The 18163-nt window shown below is 38.1% G+C and overlaps 1 protein-coding gene across 1 annotated transcript in view; it reads right to left on the bottom strand.

Annotated features, from left to right (window-relative positions):
- Window positions 1-18163, bottom strand: part of LOC124167543 (carboxylesterase 4A) — a 44149-nt gene that overhangs the window by 6073 nt on the left and 19913 nt on the right. Inside the window, exons 7-11 of the mRNA XM_046545496.1 lie at window positions 7622-7829; window positions 6312-6404; window positions 5267-5367; window positions 3824-3998; window positions 1509-1668 (exon numbers count right to left, since the gene is read on the bottom strand). Of these exons, the coding sequence (XP_046401452.1) occupies window positions 1509-1668; window positions 3824-3998; window positions 5267-5367; window positions 6312-6404; window positions 7622-7829 (737 nt within the window). The remainder of the gene's footprint in view (window positions 1-1508; window positions 1669-3823; window positions 3999-5266; window positions 5368-6311; window positions 6405-7621; window positions 7830-18163) is intronic.

The following is an 18163-nucleotide window of genomic DNA, read 5'->3' as shown; positions in this document are numbered from 1 at the left end:
TTCCGCAATTTATTAATCTTGTACCTACCACTTATCCTGGTGGGTATACCATACCCCACACACACCGGTATTAGTTGCACCTAAACCACAGAGTAGATATATACAGAGGGGACATTAGGCGACTTTACCATAGGTTTCTCTGTAATGAAAAATGCACACGGTGGCCATATTGAAAATAAGTAAAATTATGCGGTCAATTCAAACCAAATAGTGCTAACGACTTACCATCCACCGAAAAAAGAGGGTTTTAAAATTCAAAGTAGCCTAATTATTACTTTACTAATAAAGGTAGAGCAAGGAACGCCAAATCGCACGCACAAATCCGGCAGTTATTATGTAAATCCGACCGACGACATCGAATCACCCATTCCTTGGACTTGCGCCAACACCACAAGTTCTTACTAAACTTTTTCGACAATTTCATTTCGCATGCAAAATAATACTCGTATATAAGTTTAGTTTCTTCAATCAGCAATGTAACTCAGAAAAAATATGAAATTGCTTACCTCACAGGGTCTTTAGGGAAACTGAAGAAACTCAATTTTGCTTCCGTCATGCCCGCATTGTTTTTGCAGTTAATGGCTGAACACCAAGCAAAACCTTTTCTTCTCGTCTTATTTTCCACTTCCTTCATTTTTCACGTTTCTTTAAAACACTAGTGCACTACGTGAAAGCTTTGAAGAGTGGAGGAATAAAAAACAATTTTTGCGAGAACACTCCACACTAAGCGCGAATGATAGCAACGATAGCAACCAAATAGCAACTCAAGCCACGTTTCCTTATTTAGAACATGGTGAAATGCGCAATGAACTGATTACCGCCTTCAGCCGTTTTGTCCTCTCTGTATATCCCTACTCTGTGCCTAAACCCTCCCCCAGCCTTAATTCCTTGCTGCGCCCATGTACAAGACAATGCCATCTTATGATATAAAAAATTTACAGTTGTGGTTCTGCAATGTTCGGCAATGAAGGCGGCCCCGCAGGGGGGGGGGGGGGGGAGGGGCTCGCACCCTCTGGTCTCCCCATATGTTTCTGCCACTGATTCTGTCAGAGTTTATTCTTTTAGTATATTCTTTGAAAATTTTCAATGTGCGATGTATCTTTAGAGATTACCCTTGTATAATCACAGCATATTGTGATTTTGAGCTCAACTGGACATTGGACCTGATGGAGGCACTAGACTTGACAAGTCTAGTGCCTCCATCAGGTCCAATACTCATTCACCCCACCCCATCCATTTTACCTGTACCTTCCATTCCCTTTGACTCTCATGAGTTTCCCTCAGTTTTTATGCCTCCTCATATTGTAAGAAGTCTTCTCAAGTGGTGCCTTATGATGACTTAAAATGTTGGAATCAGTCACATAAATTTCGTGTGGAATAACAAGGTTTTCACCTTCATTTTTTTAAAATTCCAAGTAAATTCCAAAAAGTTTTACTGCATGCAATCAGTTTTACTGAAGTTATTCATCATTAGTTATTATATCGTCTACATAAAAGTTTCATCTCACCCTGTTTTCACAAATTTTGCCACCATGCTGGTTAGAAGGTTGAGCACATTTTTATCATCTTGTTTTGTGAGATTTATCGATGGTTGTTTTTCTCCTTCCAGCGTCATTGGTTCAAACAGGTAGAATAGATCTTCTCCATGGCCAACACTTTTGTCGTTAGCTGCATAAATCAAATAAAATCAGAAAAAATGCAAATCAATAAAATAATGGCCATAAATTATGAAAGGAACTTAGCTACTTATGAAAGGAACTTATGTAAACTTAGCTGCATATTTATCTGTTGAAATTATTGCCAACAATTCAGGTCCAATATATTCATTGTTTGATTACTGGGTGATGAATAGATTTTTGAAGATGAGGCTTTTTACTAAGTGACATATATCTGAGCCTACTTTAATCCCCATGGATGTATTTAGGCTAAAATAAATCACATATTTTAAGGCTGCAAATTTAGTTGCAAGTGATTACCATTGCTTGCAAGGATCTGGGAGTATTTCTGGGGAGGCATCAGCCTTGCCTGACCATAACTATCAACAGAGAGGGTCTAAACAATACTGTTTTTTCAAGGAGTGATATCAGCACAAGTTGTAGCATAGAGACTTGATAACAAGACTGAAACATTAGCTTTTTAAGTCTTTGATAGCTTTTTTGGATTAATAAAATTTAAGCTTTGTTTTTCCACAGGATTTTTATTAAAACACAACCATTGGTTTTGATGGTGAATGTCTTCTTCCGTTAACCCTTTCGAGACCGCGGAGTTTTCGTCTTAGCTTGACTGCTGTACCGAGCCCCAAGAGACTCTTCTTTCTCGTGGTACGGAGCATTTTTGGAGGGCATTCATTAAGAAGGGTCTCGCTGAACCTTTTTCGACCCCTCCACGGTGGGACTCCGCATTATCTCGGACTCCGAGAGTAGTTGTGCTCCCTCCTTTCCGGGTTTACGACCATACCTGCGGCATTGGTTCGCGGTCAACTTATGTATTGCTTGTATGTATTTAGCAAATGGATAATTGTTGATTGCACGTAAATTACAGACAGAGAATATAATTCCTCATTTTTATCTGAGCATTGTCAAATTTTAAACGAAGTTCTAAGGCCATTATCAAAGCATTTAACGCAGCAACAATTTCCATGATGATGTTTATACATAACTCGAGATATAAGTTAATATTTGTCGTAGAATTTCGTTTAAAAATTCTAAAAGCTGCTCAAAAGACAAACAATTCAATTCTTAGTTTATATTTCTTGAGAAATGAACAAACATTCATTTCAAAAATTGACTCTATAAACAATTGTATGACCGCTGTCCCTTACCGCTGAGAGGGGTTATAAAAGACGAAAGGTCCGGGTACCTGCTCCCGGATTCGGAGGGTTAATCCTGAACCCCGAAGCTTTGGGTCCCGAGACAAAGGCGACCTAAACCCACGACCATCCTGAAAGGGGGAGAGCTAGAAAACGTATATATGCGGGTTTCGTTTTCTTGACCGGGAAAATCTCACACGTATATATACGCCCGTGGTCTCCCGGGTCAGGAAACGTCCACACGTATATATACGTGTACGGTAGGGAAAAGGTTAACCATCGAAATCGTGGTCGTGTTTTAATAAAAATCTGTGGAAAAACAAGGTTTAAATTTCATTTATTTTTATTCATCCAAAATTTCAGCAAATTCCATTAAGTATCGCTGGAAAACACCAACTCTTTCATAGCGTTTCAAGAAGTTGTTTTACAATCCAGTGGTAAAAAAATATCGCTATTATGTATATTGTGCCTAGAGACTTTACATTTTATCACCATTAACATCCCAAGATGGCTTTCTTAAGGCGATCTTGAGCTACCTTGAATATTTTAGTAATATCAAATAATTAAGTCACATCCAAATTTTAAGAAAGTTATATGTAAACTAATTATACACATATACAAGACAGTGCCATCTTATGATATAAAAAAGTTACAATTATGGTTCTGCAATGTTAGGTAATGCAGGCGGCCCCAAAAGGGGGGTGGTGCGTGCCCCTCTCACCCCCCATATGTATCCGCACCATGCATAACTCAATGCTTAGTGTTTTTGTATCAGTGTCCATTGGATTGGATGGGAGAAAGTAGTAATTTACGATTGAGAGAAAGACTATAGAGTCTAAAATTAGAAGTTATCAGCTAGTTGCTTATTGAATCCTCTCTACAATATCTTATATGTATTTAGGCTTGGCAGAATATTTAAATCCTCATCTCCTGCATTTTAATGTCAGCAATAGCATTTTGCAGAGAATAAAGAGATGATTTTAGGGGTCAATTAATGGTTTGCCATTTTATTACCATCTTTAGCTTTGCTGTCTTCTCCTGCCAGTGATGTAAACGGTGAAGAAGAGAACACAGATGCTGAAAATGGGCTTGGATGGTCAAATGAGTAGAGGAAAACTGGCCCACCAGATCGCTGCCACAATGAGGAGGTTAGAAATGCTGGCAAGGCAAAGAGGGCATCACTTGAAGCCTAAAAAAGGTGGTATTTTTTAAGATGTATTAACATTATTTTGCATTGTATTTTTGTTCACTCATCATACTTAAATGTGTATGAGTTAGCATTACAAATGATAAATCAATAAAACAATGTAGCCATGAATAAATTTTAAAACAATCGTTACCTATTTCAACTTTGGAAGCATAAATCTTTGTAATGGATCAATTATTTTTCAGTCTTAGCTTTTTGAGCGAATTTCTTCAGCAGCATTAAAAATTTCTCATCTTATTATATTCAGTGGTAATTCTGTAGTATTTCTTGTTTGGAAAAAATATGTGAATGAAAGTTTAAAACAATTTCATTTGTGCTAAGGCTAGAAATTTGTTCAAAAATAGCTTATTTTGAACGTTTTGCAATATTTGGAGAATTAATAATGAAAAATAATGCTGCAGTCGGCTATGGAGAGTGGACATTTGCAAATATAATTGTTGCAATCATGTACTAGGTAGGAGCATAGTACCTAATTGCAGAAAGGGCCTGATTCCAATTAATTTTGAACTTGAACAGTGGCAGAGTACAAGTCCCCCCAGATAGCTGATGCTAATCTTGTTAACAGAAATTATGATTTTTAAGATTATGGTTTACCATGTAGAATTGAAATTTTAAGCAGCTAAAATTCATTCTGCTATTGCTATGTTATTACACGACTCGTTAAAATGTCAAGCATTGAAGAATGACTTATTTGGCATTAGTGGATTAGCAGAATTTGATGTATAGGTTAATGACATTATTTTTGTAATAGAGGGTATCCATTATAGTGGTAACTACAAAAATTATTGGAATGTTGAAGTAATCAGTGTCATTTCACACTGCAACAACATTGTGGCGGCTAACCATCAAAATGGGAAAAAAAAAATTTTGTCAAAATTTCTAGGGTATTCAAGTTAAAAGCCCCATTTCTTCTCAATTACCAGGAATTATTAATTCTTAATTATTTTTGTTGTCTACTTTTCAGCTTTTTGGGTGTCCTATGTACATATTTCTAATTTACGGTGAAAATACTTACGGCTGTATTCGTAGATTTCCACTAAAACACGCTAGTAGGGCGACTAACTTAGTTGGCTACGAAGATAATAGCATACTAAGCTTAGTAGCCCTTACTAAGGATCTATGAATACCATTTTGCTAGTATGCTACTACTTAGAACGCTACTTAGGCATTAGTAGCTTACTAAGGAAACTATGAATATGGCCGTTAGTGTTTTGGGAAGTTTAAACTAGATAGTAATGTGGCATTTTCACCTCTATCAGCCTTGATAATGCCCCTTGAGTGCTCTCTCCTGGAATCACACCCAGATATCCAGTAAGAGTTTGAGTCAGTGATGTTGTTAGATTGGTGAGGCCTGCAAAGTAGATGTGGAGGAAATATCTCAGTTTGTCATTCATTCACAAAATAATCTCTAACTGCATGGTAACGACAGTTGGGTTCGCTGGTATACCTAAAAAGGGGACAATTCGAACAATTTTTCTAAAGGAGGCCCCCCACAACTCCTGCGTACCCTGGTGGGTATGCAATACCCTACACCCCTACGCATTAGTTGTGCCTAAAACCCCCCCAGCCTTAATTCTTAGCTGCGCCCCTGATCCATCGCATATCTAAATAAGGTTTATACATCCAAAACATGTTGTTATTACATTATGGATATTTTGACAACGTTACACCGACATCATATTTGTAACATCCATGACAAGTTGTAAAAATAATGTTACATAGATATCCCAGTTGCAATATCATTGACATTAAAAAATTTTATTCCAAACAATATCTATATGGATCCATACATATATAGGTAGCTATGTTCCATGTATCCATGTTCCGTAAACAATTGAAGAGCACCAATGTTTTGTCAGTATGTCTGGGAATTTCCAAAAATCATAATAAAAACACCAATTATCTACTCATTAGATTAGAAAATATCTAAGAAATGTTGTTATATGGTCCTCCATGTCCACTGTTGGACATTGCTGCAGCATTGATTGGTGGGTCCTTTGGATATTTGACAGATATCCATACAATGTTAACTGGATAAACATGTATATTACACGGATGTCATATTTTAACACCAACAATTTTATTGGGATATTATTTGCTGCTTGGATAGTGGTGCATCCTTCCTATGTTTAATTTCCTTCCTCCCTCCCTCGAGGTGTAGGGTGGAAAACTAGCCACTCATACCAGTAAATTGGAATAAATGATTGGCAAAAACTTCATTCTACCCCAACATTTGTACAAAAACTGAGCTTATTTTGTAATTTTTTGAAAATTTTTTACATGTTGCTTACCTACCTTTAGTGCTTTTTACAAGTTGTGGCAAGAAAATATTATCTAGGTATCCTGGTATCTCTTTCATTTTCTGAAGTATACTCGACTTCTGAATTTCTGAAATAAGTAAAAAAAAAAACCATGTTGTTAGTGGAATACGAGAATATTCTATTTCACTGATTCAAGCGATGAAATATCAACATGTAGAGGGTTATATATTTTTTAATATTTATATTTTATCTGTTTCATTGTCTGTTTATTTTTATCAGCAATGTCTTATTCACCAAAGTCAGATATGGCAGTTTAAATCTTACAATTACATAATATGATCAAATATCAGAGATCATAGAATTGGGAATATCAGTGCGAGTTTGCTGAATCAATAACACTATATATGCTACTGCAATTACTGTATTTGACAGCATATCATACACATCCTCATTTCATTATGCCATCCCTATAGAAAATCGCTGTGGGATTTCATTTTCTTATAGTAATTTGACAATGGGAAACGTTTGTTCCTATAGGAAATTTTTATGTTCCTATAGGAAAATGTTATGTTCCCAGAGGAAAATTTTATTTTCCTATGGGAAATTTTCCTATGTGTTCCTATAGGAACATAAAATTTTCCTGTAAGAACAATTATTTCCCACTGTCAAATTACTACAGGAAAACAAAATCCCATAGAGATTTTCACATGGGATGTAAAAGAAACAAAGTCCACACGAGTGCATAGCACTTAAATAACTTGAGTTAGTTCCTTTTAAATTTTTTACAATCGTATAAATCGAAAGGAGATATTGAACAAGCTAGATTTTAATTTTACGATCTCGTTCGATATCGGAGAATCAAGCTGAATGAATTCTGGAATATTGACAGAAATATGTAATATAATAAATAATGTTGCATAATAGCAATGAGCTTAATAATAGCAATGATAACTACAGAATTCTTATATGGAATAATAAATGTATATTAGTACATATGTATAATTAAGTCAGTATTGAACTCTAACCTATGAAGGTGGAGCCTTCACATATAACACACAGGTGATTTTTTCGAGCTATTACTATGTTAAAAAGGTGTGTCTTACGTGCTTTCAAATATGGTACATTTAAATGTACTTGATTTATTGCTTTTAAAGCCATTTTATGCTTTCTTAAGTCTTACATGCTTTCAAATATGGTACATTTAAATCTACTTGATTTATTGCTTTCAAAGCCATTTTATGAATTCTTAAGTCTTATATGCTTTCAAATATGGTACATTTAAATCTACTCGATTTATTGCTGTCAAAGCCTTTTGATTTGATAGTTTGATGAGTATTTGCTCACTTGAGAAGAGGTTGGATGTCTCGTCTTTGGTGATTCCAGTGAGCAATGGGATGCTTGGCAGTCGACCTCCTTCAAGACTTTCTTTGGGGCCCTCCTCTAGGATCGTTGGCTGTGAGCGGCTGTCTGTGGGTCCATCCACAACTGGGGCCAAGGAGGAGAACATGTCTGCAAAGTCTCCTTGGGCATCGCCAGGTGCTAACTGGGACATCTGCCTCAAAAATGACAAACAGTATAGGCTCCATTTGAATCTGTGTGAGCAATGCTCTATGAATGTTTTTAATGCTGCATTGTATCAATGAAACCCCACCTCACAATTTTTGGAATAATAACTCGAAGTTTGCATCTCTCTAACTCTAACCAACTTTCACTCATTGATAAGGTGAGTTTGGATAGGTTAGGGTAGAGCCTGGAATAAATGAATAATCCTCAAGTGTGTGAATATCTTACATTCACACAATATCACACATGGCAGTTGTAAATACGGAAAGCAGCATAATTAGCAATGGGAAAAGGGACAGTGGAAATGACCGTGTGATTCAGAAAATGATAGATACTCTCATTAGCTCCTGGAAATTTATTGCTTGAGCTATCACTCAGAGGGAGGGAATAAATGACAGTGTGATTCAGGATTAACTAATTCCCAAGATGATGATCCCAACCAACCCATGCCCTTTAAAATGTCAAATTTTCTGGTTACATTAAAACCTGTCGACACAACTGCCTCCTAAAGTGGCTGCTTGTCTGGAACAGAATGAATTTGTATGTAAGTAATGCAATTATAACACCTTGATAATGACATAGTGGCCTCGGTGGTGGCGGGGTAACGTCCTCACCTGCCAAACAAGAGGTCGCGGGTTCGAGTCCTGCCTTGGTAGGTTGCCCCTATCCAGGGCATGGTTGTTGGTGTACATTTAGAGTTGTTACATTTGTTGAATACCCTGGTATAAAATGGCCAATAAAAGCTGTATCCAGTGGTTTGGGAATAAAATAAAAAATAAAATAGTGTATTGTCGAAACCTGGGTCGGTAATTAAAACTTCTGTGGAACATACAACAGTGTATCTTTATTATGTTTAATGTAATTATGTTGCTTACTCAGGCTTACAGGCGAGGCTTTCTGATGCCGTTAATTGCCTGGCATCTGAAAGCATAACATTTTCTTTCTACTCTCCTTAATATTGTATAGCAGGACTTGAGCCAAGAGACAGTCCCCAGGGGAAATGCCTGTCTTAATCTTACTAACCTAAGCACGGGTCTATTTTTGACGTAAGGTGTTATATCTTTGATTTATCGTCTGTTGTCCACTATTGTCTTGTGGTTATGATACCTGGCTTGCGCAGTTTACAACCACGACTGATAAGATTTAGCATTGGAGGTTTTTTTATTTAATTTTGACATGGTTTTGAAGTACTCTTTGCAACATTTTCAGGGAATTTATCATGTAAGAAATTACTGATCTGTATTTCTGTCTTCCCTCACATTAAAGTTTTAAATATTGAAATATTTTATTCAATCATTTTTCTGTCTCGTCTAACTTATATTTTGTTTACAAGCCCAAAAATATGTCTCATGTATGGTGCAACATTCCTTTATAGCCAATTTAGTAATATAAATCATGATTTTTGAAACTCATGAAAAGTCCTGCCATATCGTATAACTTTCTTGTATTTTCATAAGTTGTTCATATTCTTTTACGTAAGATCAATTTCAATGAAGTTAACTAATTTTATGTTTCTTTCCAATGTTCTTATGAAGGCATCCACGAGGAACTTCATTCAAGAAATATTTAATACTGCGCTGACTTGTTTGCTAATGAATGTTATCCTTATAAAAGTTTGTACTAGCTCCCAATAAATATATTATTGTTGCCTTTTTACATTTGCTTTTAATATATACTAATATGCATCAACCTAAGGTAACCCTGGGGTCTACTGTCCTAAGATGTGGATTGAAGAGGTAAGTGCATATCATCTCTGAAAGCAGAGGAGAGCAGAAAATGGGCATCTAAGCAACTAAAATTCACCGAGTAGGTAAGTGAATTGCATCGAAATGGCAGCAATGCAAGAGTATTTTACCCTTCACTAAGACATTAAAAAGAAGTTACTTATTTGATACACTGTTGTGAAAAAAGATTCAAATTTTCCCTTCAATTTTACATTAAATGCAAATAAATATGCGACAACATAACTTTATTGCCAAATTTAACACAAGTATGCTCTAGAGGATCAAAGCCTGCAGTAATAAATTCAAGCAGCAGTGGTAATTATTACCATTTACGAGATTACCTACTAATATATTTACTGTCGAAGACACTGTCATTAGTGATTATTTGGGGTGCAGAGGGAGGAAGAGGAAGCATGAGGGGTGCATTAGGAGAACTGTGCCGTTAATGTCGACAGTCGACAACCTCAAAAGCAGCAGAAGGCGACCAAAAAAATTTACATTATACATTTTACAAATGGTATCATTACAAATATTAAGATACCATTCACGAGAATACCTCCTGACATAACATGTGACTCTATTACCCGGCTTCGAAAATGTCCATTATTGAGAAAATCTGACGTCCCAGGGGCCAAAATAAGCGAGATTTGAAGCTTTTAGCTCCACGGCGAGAATAACATATACGGAGGTATCCCTGTAAGTTGCCCCACTTAACTTGAGGTGCTTCTGCAATTGACTGGTGTTGTGCTCAGCGGAAAGAGGAGGGGGCTGTGAATAGCCAGCCGTTGAGGGGAGGTACGATAATGCAGCCGTTCAATGGACAGTCAACAACCTCTAAAGCTGCAGAGGGCGACGCAAATACGTATACAAATTCTAATTACACCATTTACGAGCATACCTCCTAACATAACATACGACACTAATACCCGGCTTCGAAAATGTCCGTAATTTAGAAAATCTGACGTCCCAGGGGTCAAAATAAGCGAGATTTGAAGCTTGTAGCTCCACGGCGAGAATAACATATAAGGAGGTATCCCTGTAAGTTGCCCCACTTAACTTGAGGTGCTTCTGTTGGAGGACGACTACTCACCCTCCTTCCATATGCTTTGTTTGCAATTGACTGGTGTTGTGCTCAGGGGAAAGAGGTAATCGGAGGGGGCTGTGAATTGCCAGCCGTTGAGGGCAGGGACGATAATGCAGCCGTTCAATGGACAGTCAACAACCTCTAAAGCTGCAGAGGGCGACGCAAAAACGTAAACAAATTCTAATGATACCATTTAAGAGCATACCTCCTAACATAACATACGACTCTAATAGCCGGCTTCGAAAATGTGCATTATTGAGAAAATCTGACGTCACAGGGGCCAAAATAAGCGAGATTTGAGGCTTCTACCTCCACAGCGAGAATAACATATAAGAAGGTATCCCCGTAAGTTGCCCATTTGACTTGAGCTGTTTCTCATCGCGGTCAACTACTCACCCTCCTTCGCATAGCTCTGTTTGCCATTATCTGGCGTGGGGTTCAGCGAAAAATGGATAAGCGGAGTGAGTGCATAATAAATAGCCAGCCTTTAAGGTGGGGACGATAAGTAGCCTTTCAATGGACAGTCAACAACCACGAAAGCAGCAGAAAGCGATGAAAAACATAAACAAATTCTAATGATTCCAAACGTAAAAATTTTGCACTAATTAATAGTTATCGTGTTATATTTCATCATTACAATTTACTTCACAAACTAATGGGTAGTTCAGTTATTTATTAAATATTACTGAAAATTTATACATTTTTGATCTTGCTTGGAAACAGCATTGGGTTATAATCGGTTAATTTTTCCGAAGCTATTTCCCTAACAATTAATCAACAAACTAGTGTCATATGCACAGTACCTACTGCTACCGACAACATGTTCAGCGACGCATAAATCTTCCCAGGGCTACAGTGCATTTTTACCCATGCTACCTTTAACTTTATTAACCTCCGGAGCTCATTATTCAGGGTACGCCCCGAAAGTAATGCAAGCGAATTTCCTACACCGCTCCTATTAGCTGGAGTGGGATCAAATCACTTGAAGTCTTTCGGGTCAACGCTAAGCTTTGCAACCATTTTCAGCGCTCTCCAAACTGTGGGAGCGACTGGACGAGAATGATTGTAAACCTCTGGGCGCCGACCGTGTCAAAAAAAATGGAATCGAAAATCGAGCAAAGTAAAGCGTTGTGCTATACTGAAAAATTCTCTTGAGGAGACAAAAAAACTGATTCGTGGGGCTTGCGGGGACTCTGCACTGTTCTTCTCGGAAGTTTCGAGGTGGTTAAACGTCTTAAAGAAGGGCTAGGACCGGGGGAGGTAAATCTCCGAAATGCCGAGAATGAACAAATCAAAAGTTAAATAAGTGTTCACTGTCATTTTAGACAGCAAAGGAGTGGTCTACGAGGGATTTCTTTCTCAAAAGACGAAGGTTACTGCTTCTCTTAGCATGTACGTGCTGGAATGACTCCAAAAAAGGGTCATCGGGACCTGTGGCGCAGCGAGGGGGGTTTTAGGGGATAACCACCCCCCCCACCCCCAGAGCTCAGAGAAATTTTTAAGTTTAATCCATTTTACTTAATTGGATCAGTATTACTTAAAGAATAGTGTTAGGATTAATCAAATATCCCTCAGAAAGCCGTTAAACTCGCCATTTTGAACCATTGGTCTCAAATTTTTTCTGGAAGAGGGCCCACGGAACTCCTGATTACCCTGGCGAGTATGCAATACCCCCACACCCCCAAGTATTGTGCCCAAAATCCCCCCTAACCTAAATTCTTAGCTGCGCCCCTGATCGGGACGAGAAAAGATATTTCTCTATCTTGCTATTCCATCTTGACGAAGCGCCTTGCCACACCGCTCTTCAAGTTCGCGAGTTCCTAGCAAAACACGAGGCTCAAACGCTACCTCAACCCCATATATTCCAGAAGTCGCCCCAGCAAACTTCATTCTATTACCTTAGATTAAGGCAGCCCTGAAATGGACCTATTATTCGTCCTTAAGGCCTGGTTACACGATACATTAACACGTAATTAATGTCTAAATGTATGAACGCGTGAATGAACAAGAAAATGCACCGTGTAACCATTCAACTTCTGCGAATGCATGATGAACGGAAAATAGAACCTGTTCTAATTTGGTTCATGCATTCGTACATGTTCCGCTCCGATCCACCAAAATCATTCACGCAAACGAACATTAACTCGTACGTGTTAATGTACCGTATAACCAGGCCTTTAGAAGACAGCCAATCAGTTGTTACGAGGACGTTGCGAGAGATCTCTGAAGAAGCCTTCCTGGGAGTGTAATGGTGATGGCAGATTTTCTGGAAAAAATCATTAGAACCCCAAAGAAAGTACATTGAATAACTTAAAGTGTTTGTTCCAATGTTCAATAAATCTCACATGTGGGTCTTGTAGATTTTGCGTGCATGCATTCAGGAAGACTCCCTGGATGATTCGCGGAAGGATGATTGTTAAGTAGGGAAGGGGATAGAGAAGCAAGGGTTAATCGCCAATGGGGTGTGATAGGTCATCCTCGTAAGTAAAGAAATAAATGCTGTGGAATAGGGGACTGGTTTGGATGACGGTGAAATGGTAATCATATTCAATGCAAATCTACGGAAACTAGTAGAAAACCTAACATATGTACATAATTTTAAATTAATTCTCTCCTTTTTTATATCTCTATACCATATTGTGTTTCGATATAGAAATTAACTTTATACATTTTTCTACAGATGGTAATTGAATCTTCTTTTAATTTTGACCTGGTATTGAAATACCTACTACTTTGCAACAGTTTCAGGGAATTATCTTGTGAGAAATTGCTGAGCTGCATTTCCACGTCTTCTCTCTTATAAAGGTTTTGAATTATGAAATTATCTTCACAATTTTATTCCTGTATTGTCTTATTTATTTTGTGTTGATTTTCTCAAAAATTATGTTTCACGGTCCTTTATAGCCATTTTAATAATATCTCAAGTTGTTTGAAACTCATTAAGTCCTACAATTTCGCATAACTTTCTTGTGTTTTCATTAGATGTTGCATTCCTTTAATGTAGGAATCAATTTAAATTAAGTTAACTAATTTTATGTTTTATTCTATTCTTTTTTATGCAGGCGTCATGAAGAAGTTCGTTCAGGAAATATTTAATACTGAGCTGTCATGTTTGCTAATTTATGTTATCCTCATAGCAGTCTGTACTAGTTCCCAATAAATATTAATGTTGCCTTTTTACATTTGCCTTTAAATTATATGCATCTACCTAAGGTAACCCTAAGGTCTACTTTCCTAATATGCGGATTTAAAAGGTAAGTACATAACAACTCTGAGAGCCATGAATAATACCCCCCCGAATAATCTATTAATCCAGAAATTCAGTTATTTGGTGCGTTACAGTTCCCAAAAAGGAGTTAATGTATGTTTACATTGTACTATTACTGTGAAAGGCCGAAAATGATACACTTAAACAAAAAATGGGTTAATTTTTAAAATATATTAGTGGCCGTTGGTGCACCTTAAAATATGTTAGTGAACCTTTCAAAATTATCTTTTATTCATGAAAATTAAAGCCTGAAGATATTTTATATTTTCTCTATTTAAAATGTAAGTACCTATCATGATGCAACTATTTTCTCTATTTTTGAAGAGCAAAAAGCAGAGGAGAGCTGACAGTGGGCATCTCAGCATTTTAAAATCAGCTTGTAGGTAAATGAATTGCGTCCCAATGGCGGAAATGCATATATATTTTACCCTTTACAAGCATATTAAAAGTAGTCATTTTATTGAAAAACTGCTGTGAAAATAACTTGAAATTTAACCTTCATTTTTACAGTGAGTGCGAATATCACCAGAAGATTTTCAAATTTGAAATTAGAGGATCAAAGACTACTGAAATAAATCCATACAGCAGTGGCAATATTACCATGTACGAAAATGCCCACTGATATATTTTACGACTATCATAGGCGGCTTCAAAGATGCTGTCATTAGAGCGTAATTGGGGTGTTAGAGACAAATATGGGTTATATTCAAGGCTTCTATCTACACGGCGAGGAAAAAGTGAAAGGAGGCACCCTCTACGTTGGCCCGCTTGACTTCATATGCTGTTGTTGGAGCGCGACTACTCAACCTACTCCAATATGCTGTTATACCATTGTCTGGCGTTGTATCCAGCAGAGGGAGGAATAGCGTGAGGGGTGCATTACGGGAAGCCAGCCATTTCAGTCGACAGTCAACAAGCCCGAAAGCGGCATAAGGCGACGCAGAAACGTAAACAAATTCTAATGATACCATTTACGAGCATACCTCCTGACATAACATGCGAAACTAATAGCTAGCATCGAAAATGTTCATTTTTAGAGAAAAATCTGATGTCCCAGGGGCCAAAATAAGCGAAATTTGAGGCTTGTATGTCCACGGCGAGAATAACATTTAAGGAGGTATCCCTGTAAGTTGCCCAACTTAACTTGAGGTGTTTCTGTTGCCGAACGACTACTCACCCTCCATCAAAATGACATGCTTTCCATTGGCTTGCGTGGGAAAAATAGGATAAGCGGAGGGGGTGCATTACGACTATCAGCCGTTGAGGGGAGGTACGATAAGCCAGCCGGTCAATGGGCAGTGAACAACTTCGAAAGCTTCGGAGGGCGACGCAAGACGTAAACAAATTCTAATGATACCATTTATGAACATACCTCCTGACATAACATGCAACACTAATAGCTAGCATCGAAAATGTTCATTTTTAGAGAAAAATCTGACGTTCATGGGGTCAAAATAAGCGAAATTTGCTGCTTGTATGTCCACGGCGAGAATAACATTTAAGGAGATATCCCTGTAAGTTGCCCAACTTAACTTGAGGTGTTTCTGTGTCCGAACGACTACTCACCCTCCTTCACCTGACTTGCTTGCTGCCTGCTTTCCATTGGCTTGTGCGGGAAAAAGAGGATAAGCGGATGGGTGCATTACGACTAGCCAGCCGTTGAGGGGAGGTACGATAAACCAGCCGTTCAATGGGCAGTCAACAACTTGGAAAGGGCGACGCAAGACGTAAACAAATTCTAATGATACCATTTACGAACATACCTCCTGACATAGCATGCGACACTAATAGCTAGCATCGAAAATGTTCATTGTTGAGAAAATCTGACGTCCCAGGGGCCAAAATAAGCGAGATTTGAAGCTTGTAGCTCCACGGCGAGAATAACATATAAGGAGGTATCCCTGTAAGTTGCCCCACTTAACTTGAGGTGCTTCTGTTGGAGGACGGCTACTCACCCTCCTTCACAATGACCTGCTTTCCATTGGCTTGTGCGGGAAAAAGAGGATAAGCGGAGGGGTACATTACGACTAGCCAGCCGTTGAGGGGAGGTACGATAAACCAGCCGTTCAATGGGCAGTCAACAACTTGGAAAGGGCGACGCAAGACGTAAACAAATTCTAATGATACCATTTACGAACATACCTCCTGACATAGCATGCGACACTAATAGCTAGCATCGAAAATGTTCATTGTTGAGAAAATCTGACGTCCCAGGGGCCAAAATAAGCGAGATTTGAAGCTTGTAGCTCCACGGCGAGAATAACATATAAGGAGGTATCCCTGTAAGTTGCCCCACTTAACTTGAGGTGCTTCTGTTGGAGGACGGCTACTCACCCTCCTTCACAATGACCTGCTTTCCATTGGCTTGTGCGGGAAAAAGAGGATAAGCGGAGGGGTACATTACGACTAGCCAGCCGTTGAGGGGAGGTACGATAAACCAGCCTTTCAATGGGCAGTCAACAACTTGGAAAGCTTCGGAGGGCGACGCAAGACGTAAACAAATTCTAATGATACCATTTACGAACATACCTTCTGACATAGCATGCGACACTAATAGCTAGCATCGAAAATGTTCATTTTTAGAGAAAAATCTGACGTCCATGGGGTCAATATAAGCGAAATTTGCTGCTTGTATGTCCACGGCGAGAATAACATTTAAGGAGATATCCCTGTAAGTTGCCCAACTTGACTTTAGCTGTTGATCTTGGTGGACGTATCACCCTCCTTCACAATGATCTGGTTTCCATTGGCTGCCGTATTGCACGGCGAAAAGAGGATATGCGGAGGGGGTCATTACGATTAACTTGCCGTTGAGGGGAGGGAAGTTAGGCCAGTCGTTCAATGGATAGTCTACAACCGGGAAAGCAGAAGAAAGGGAGGTAAAAACGGGAACAAATTTTTTCTCCTGGGATTACATCTGAAGCATTGTATATGGGTTAAAAAAATGTCGACCTTAACCACTTAATGAACAGAATTAATGGAGCAATTACAACCATTAATCAAGAAATGTTAACTAATGTTCGAACAGAAGTAGAGTACCGTTTGGACATTTGTCTAGCAACTAAGTGTGCACATACTGAAAATTGTTAATTATGCTATAAAATTAATTGGTACATCAAATGCGAAGAATAATAAAACATAAACTCTTAAGTATTTTTTTCATTTTCACCATTCTCAAAGTCACGCCGTTTTTTTTATAATCCTGTAATTTGCCCCAGCAACACTTTTTTCTGCTACATGACTGAGACTTTAAATCTACACTGTCGCAGTTATTACTTTTATACTGGAGGTAATGCGAATCAAATGTTGGAATGTGAACAATGCCTATTTAAATAAAATGAAAGTGGGAAAATGTTAAGTACTTAGCTCGAGATAATATGATATCTAAATTAAGAATTTAAGTGTCTCTTCCACTTCACCACATTTTTTGGTTAGCGCCTCATTCATAGTTAAGTGATCTACATATTACCGGCAACCCACCTGCAGAGGTGTTTGGCAGGGGGTGAACCATCGCCAACATGCACAAGAGCATTAAAATTTACTACCGCGAACATGCACTACGCAGCATAGTACGCTACATATGACACATAAGGTATGTAATTAATAACACAGGCGGATTTAGGGGGAGGGGACACGGGGGTAAGTGCCCTCCCAAAACGCTTAAAAAATAGACAAGAGTTTTAATACGTTTATCATTACGTTCGCTATGTTTTGTGAATTACGGAGCCTAAATCATTTGAGCCTTGAGCCCAAGACAAAAAGAAAGATTTGGCGGTCATTGCTCATTCGCTAATCAGTACTCTAAAAATTGCTTCGTTTAAGTGGGAAAAGGGTTCGAAAACTATCGGTATTATATAATATGTGACTAATTTATATTTTCATATTAATAACGTTCACATTATAAAAGAGGATATTTCGTGCAGTAGTTGTTTTATGTTGTATTTGTTAACAATGCCTATTTATTGTGTGAATACTTTTGTAATATCAGCGCTTTCTGGTGCGTGCTTTGTACGCATGCGCAGGCTAATTGTAGATTACCTGTATTGTGATTCAAGTGAGCAAGAAGCAGTCACTCACTAGCCAACAGTCAGTTATGTTGGTGAAAGATCGGAGCGATCTCTTTGTATAGAACAATAGTTCTTTTGTTTATTTAAGCGGATCTTTATCTTAACTGCTTATGTTATTTCTCGCGAACCATACCTTTCTCAACAGTATTTTATCTCAAATATGAGAAGACGTTTTGCCCG

Source organism: Ischnura elegans, chromosome 11, assembly GCF_921293095.1.
Source record: "Ischnura elegans chromosome 11, ioIscEleg1.1, whole genome shotgun sequence".
Taxonomy (NCBI): Eukaryota; Metazoa; Arthropoda; class Insecta; order Odonata; family Coenagrionidae; genus Ischnura; species Ischnura elegans.
Note: the sequence above shows the minus strand (reverse complement) of the source record. Positions and strands in the feature narration are given on the sequence as shown.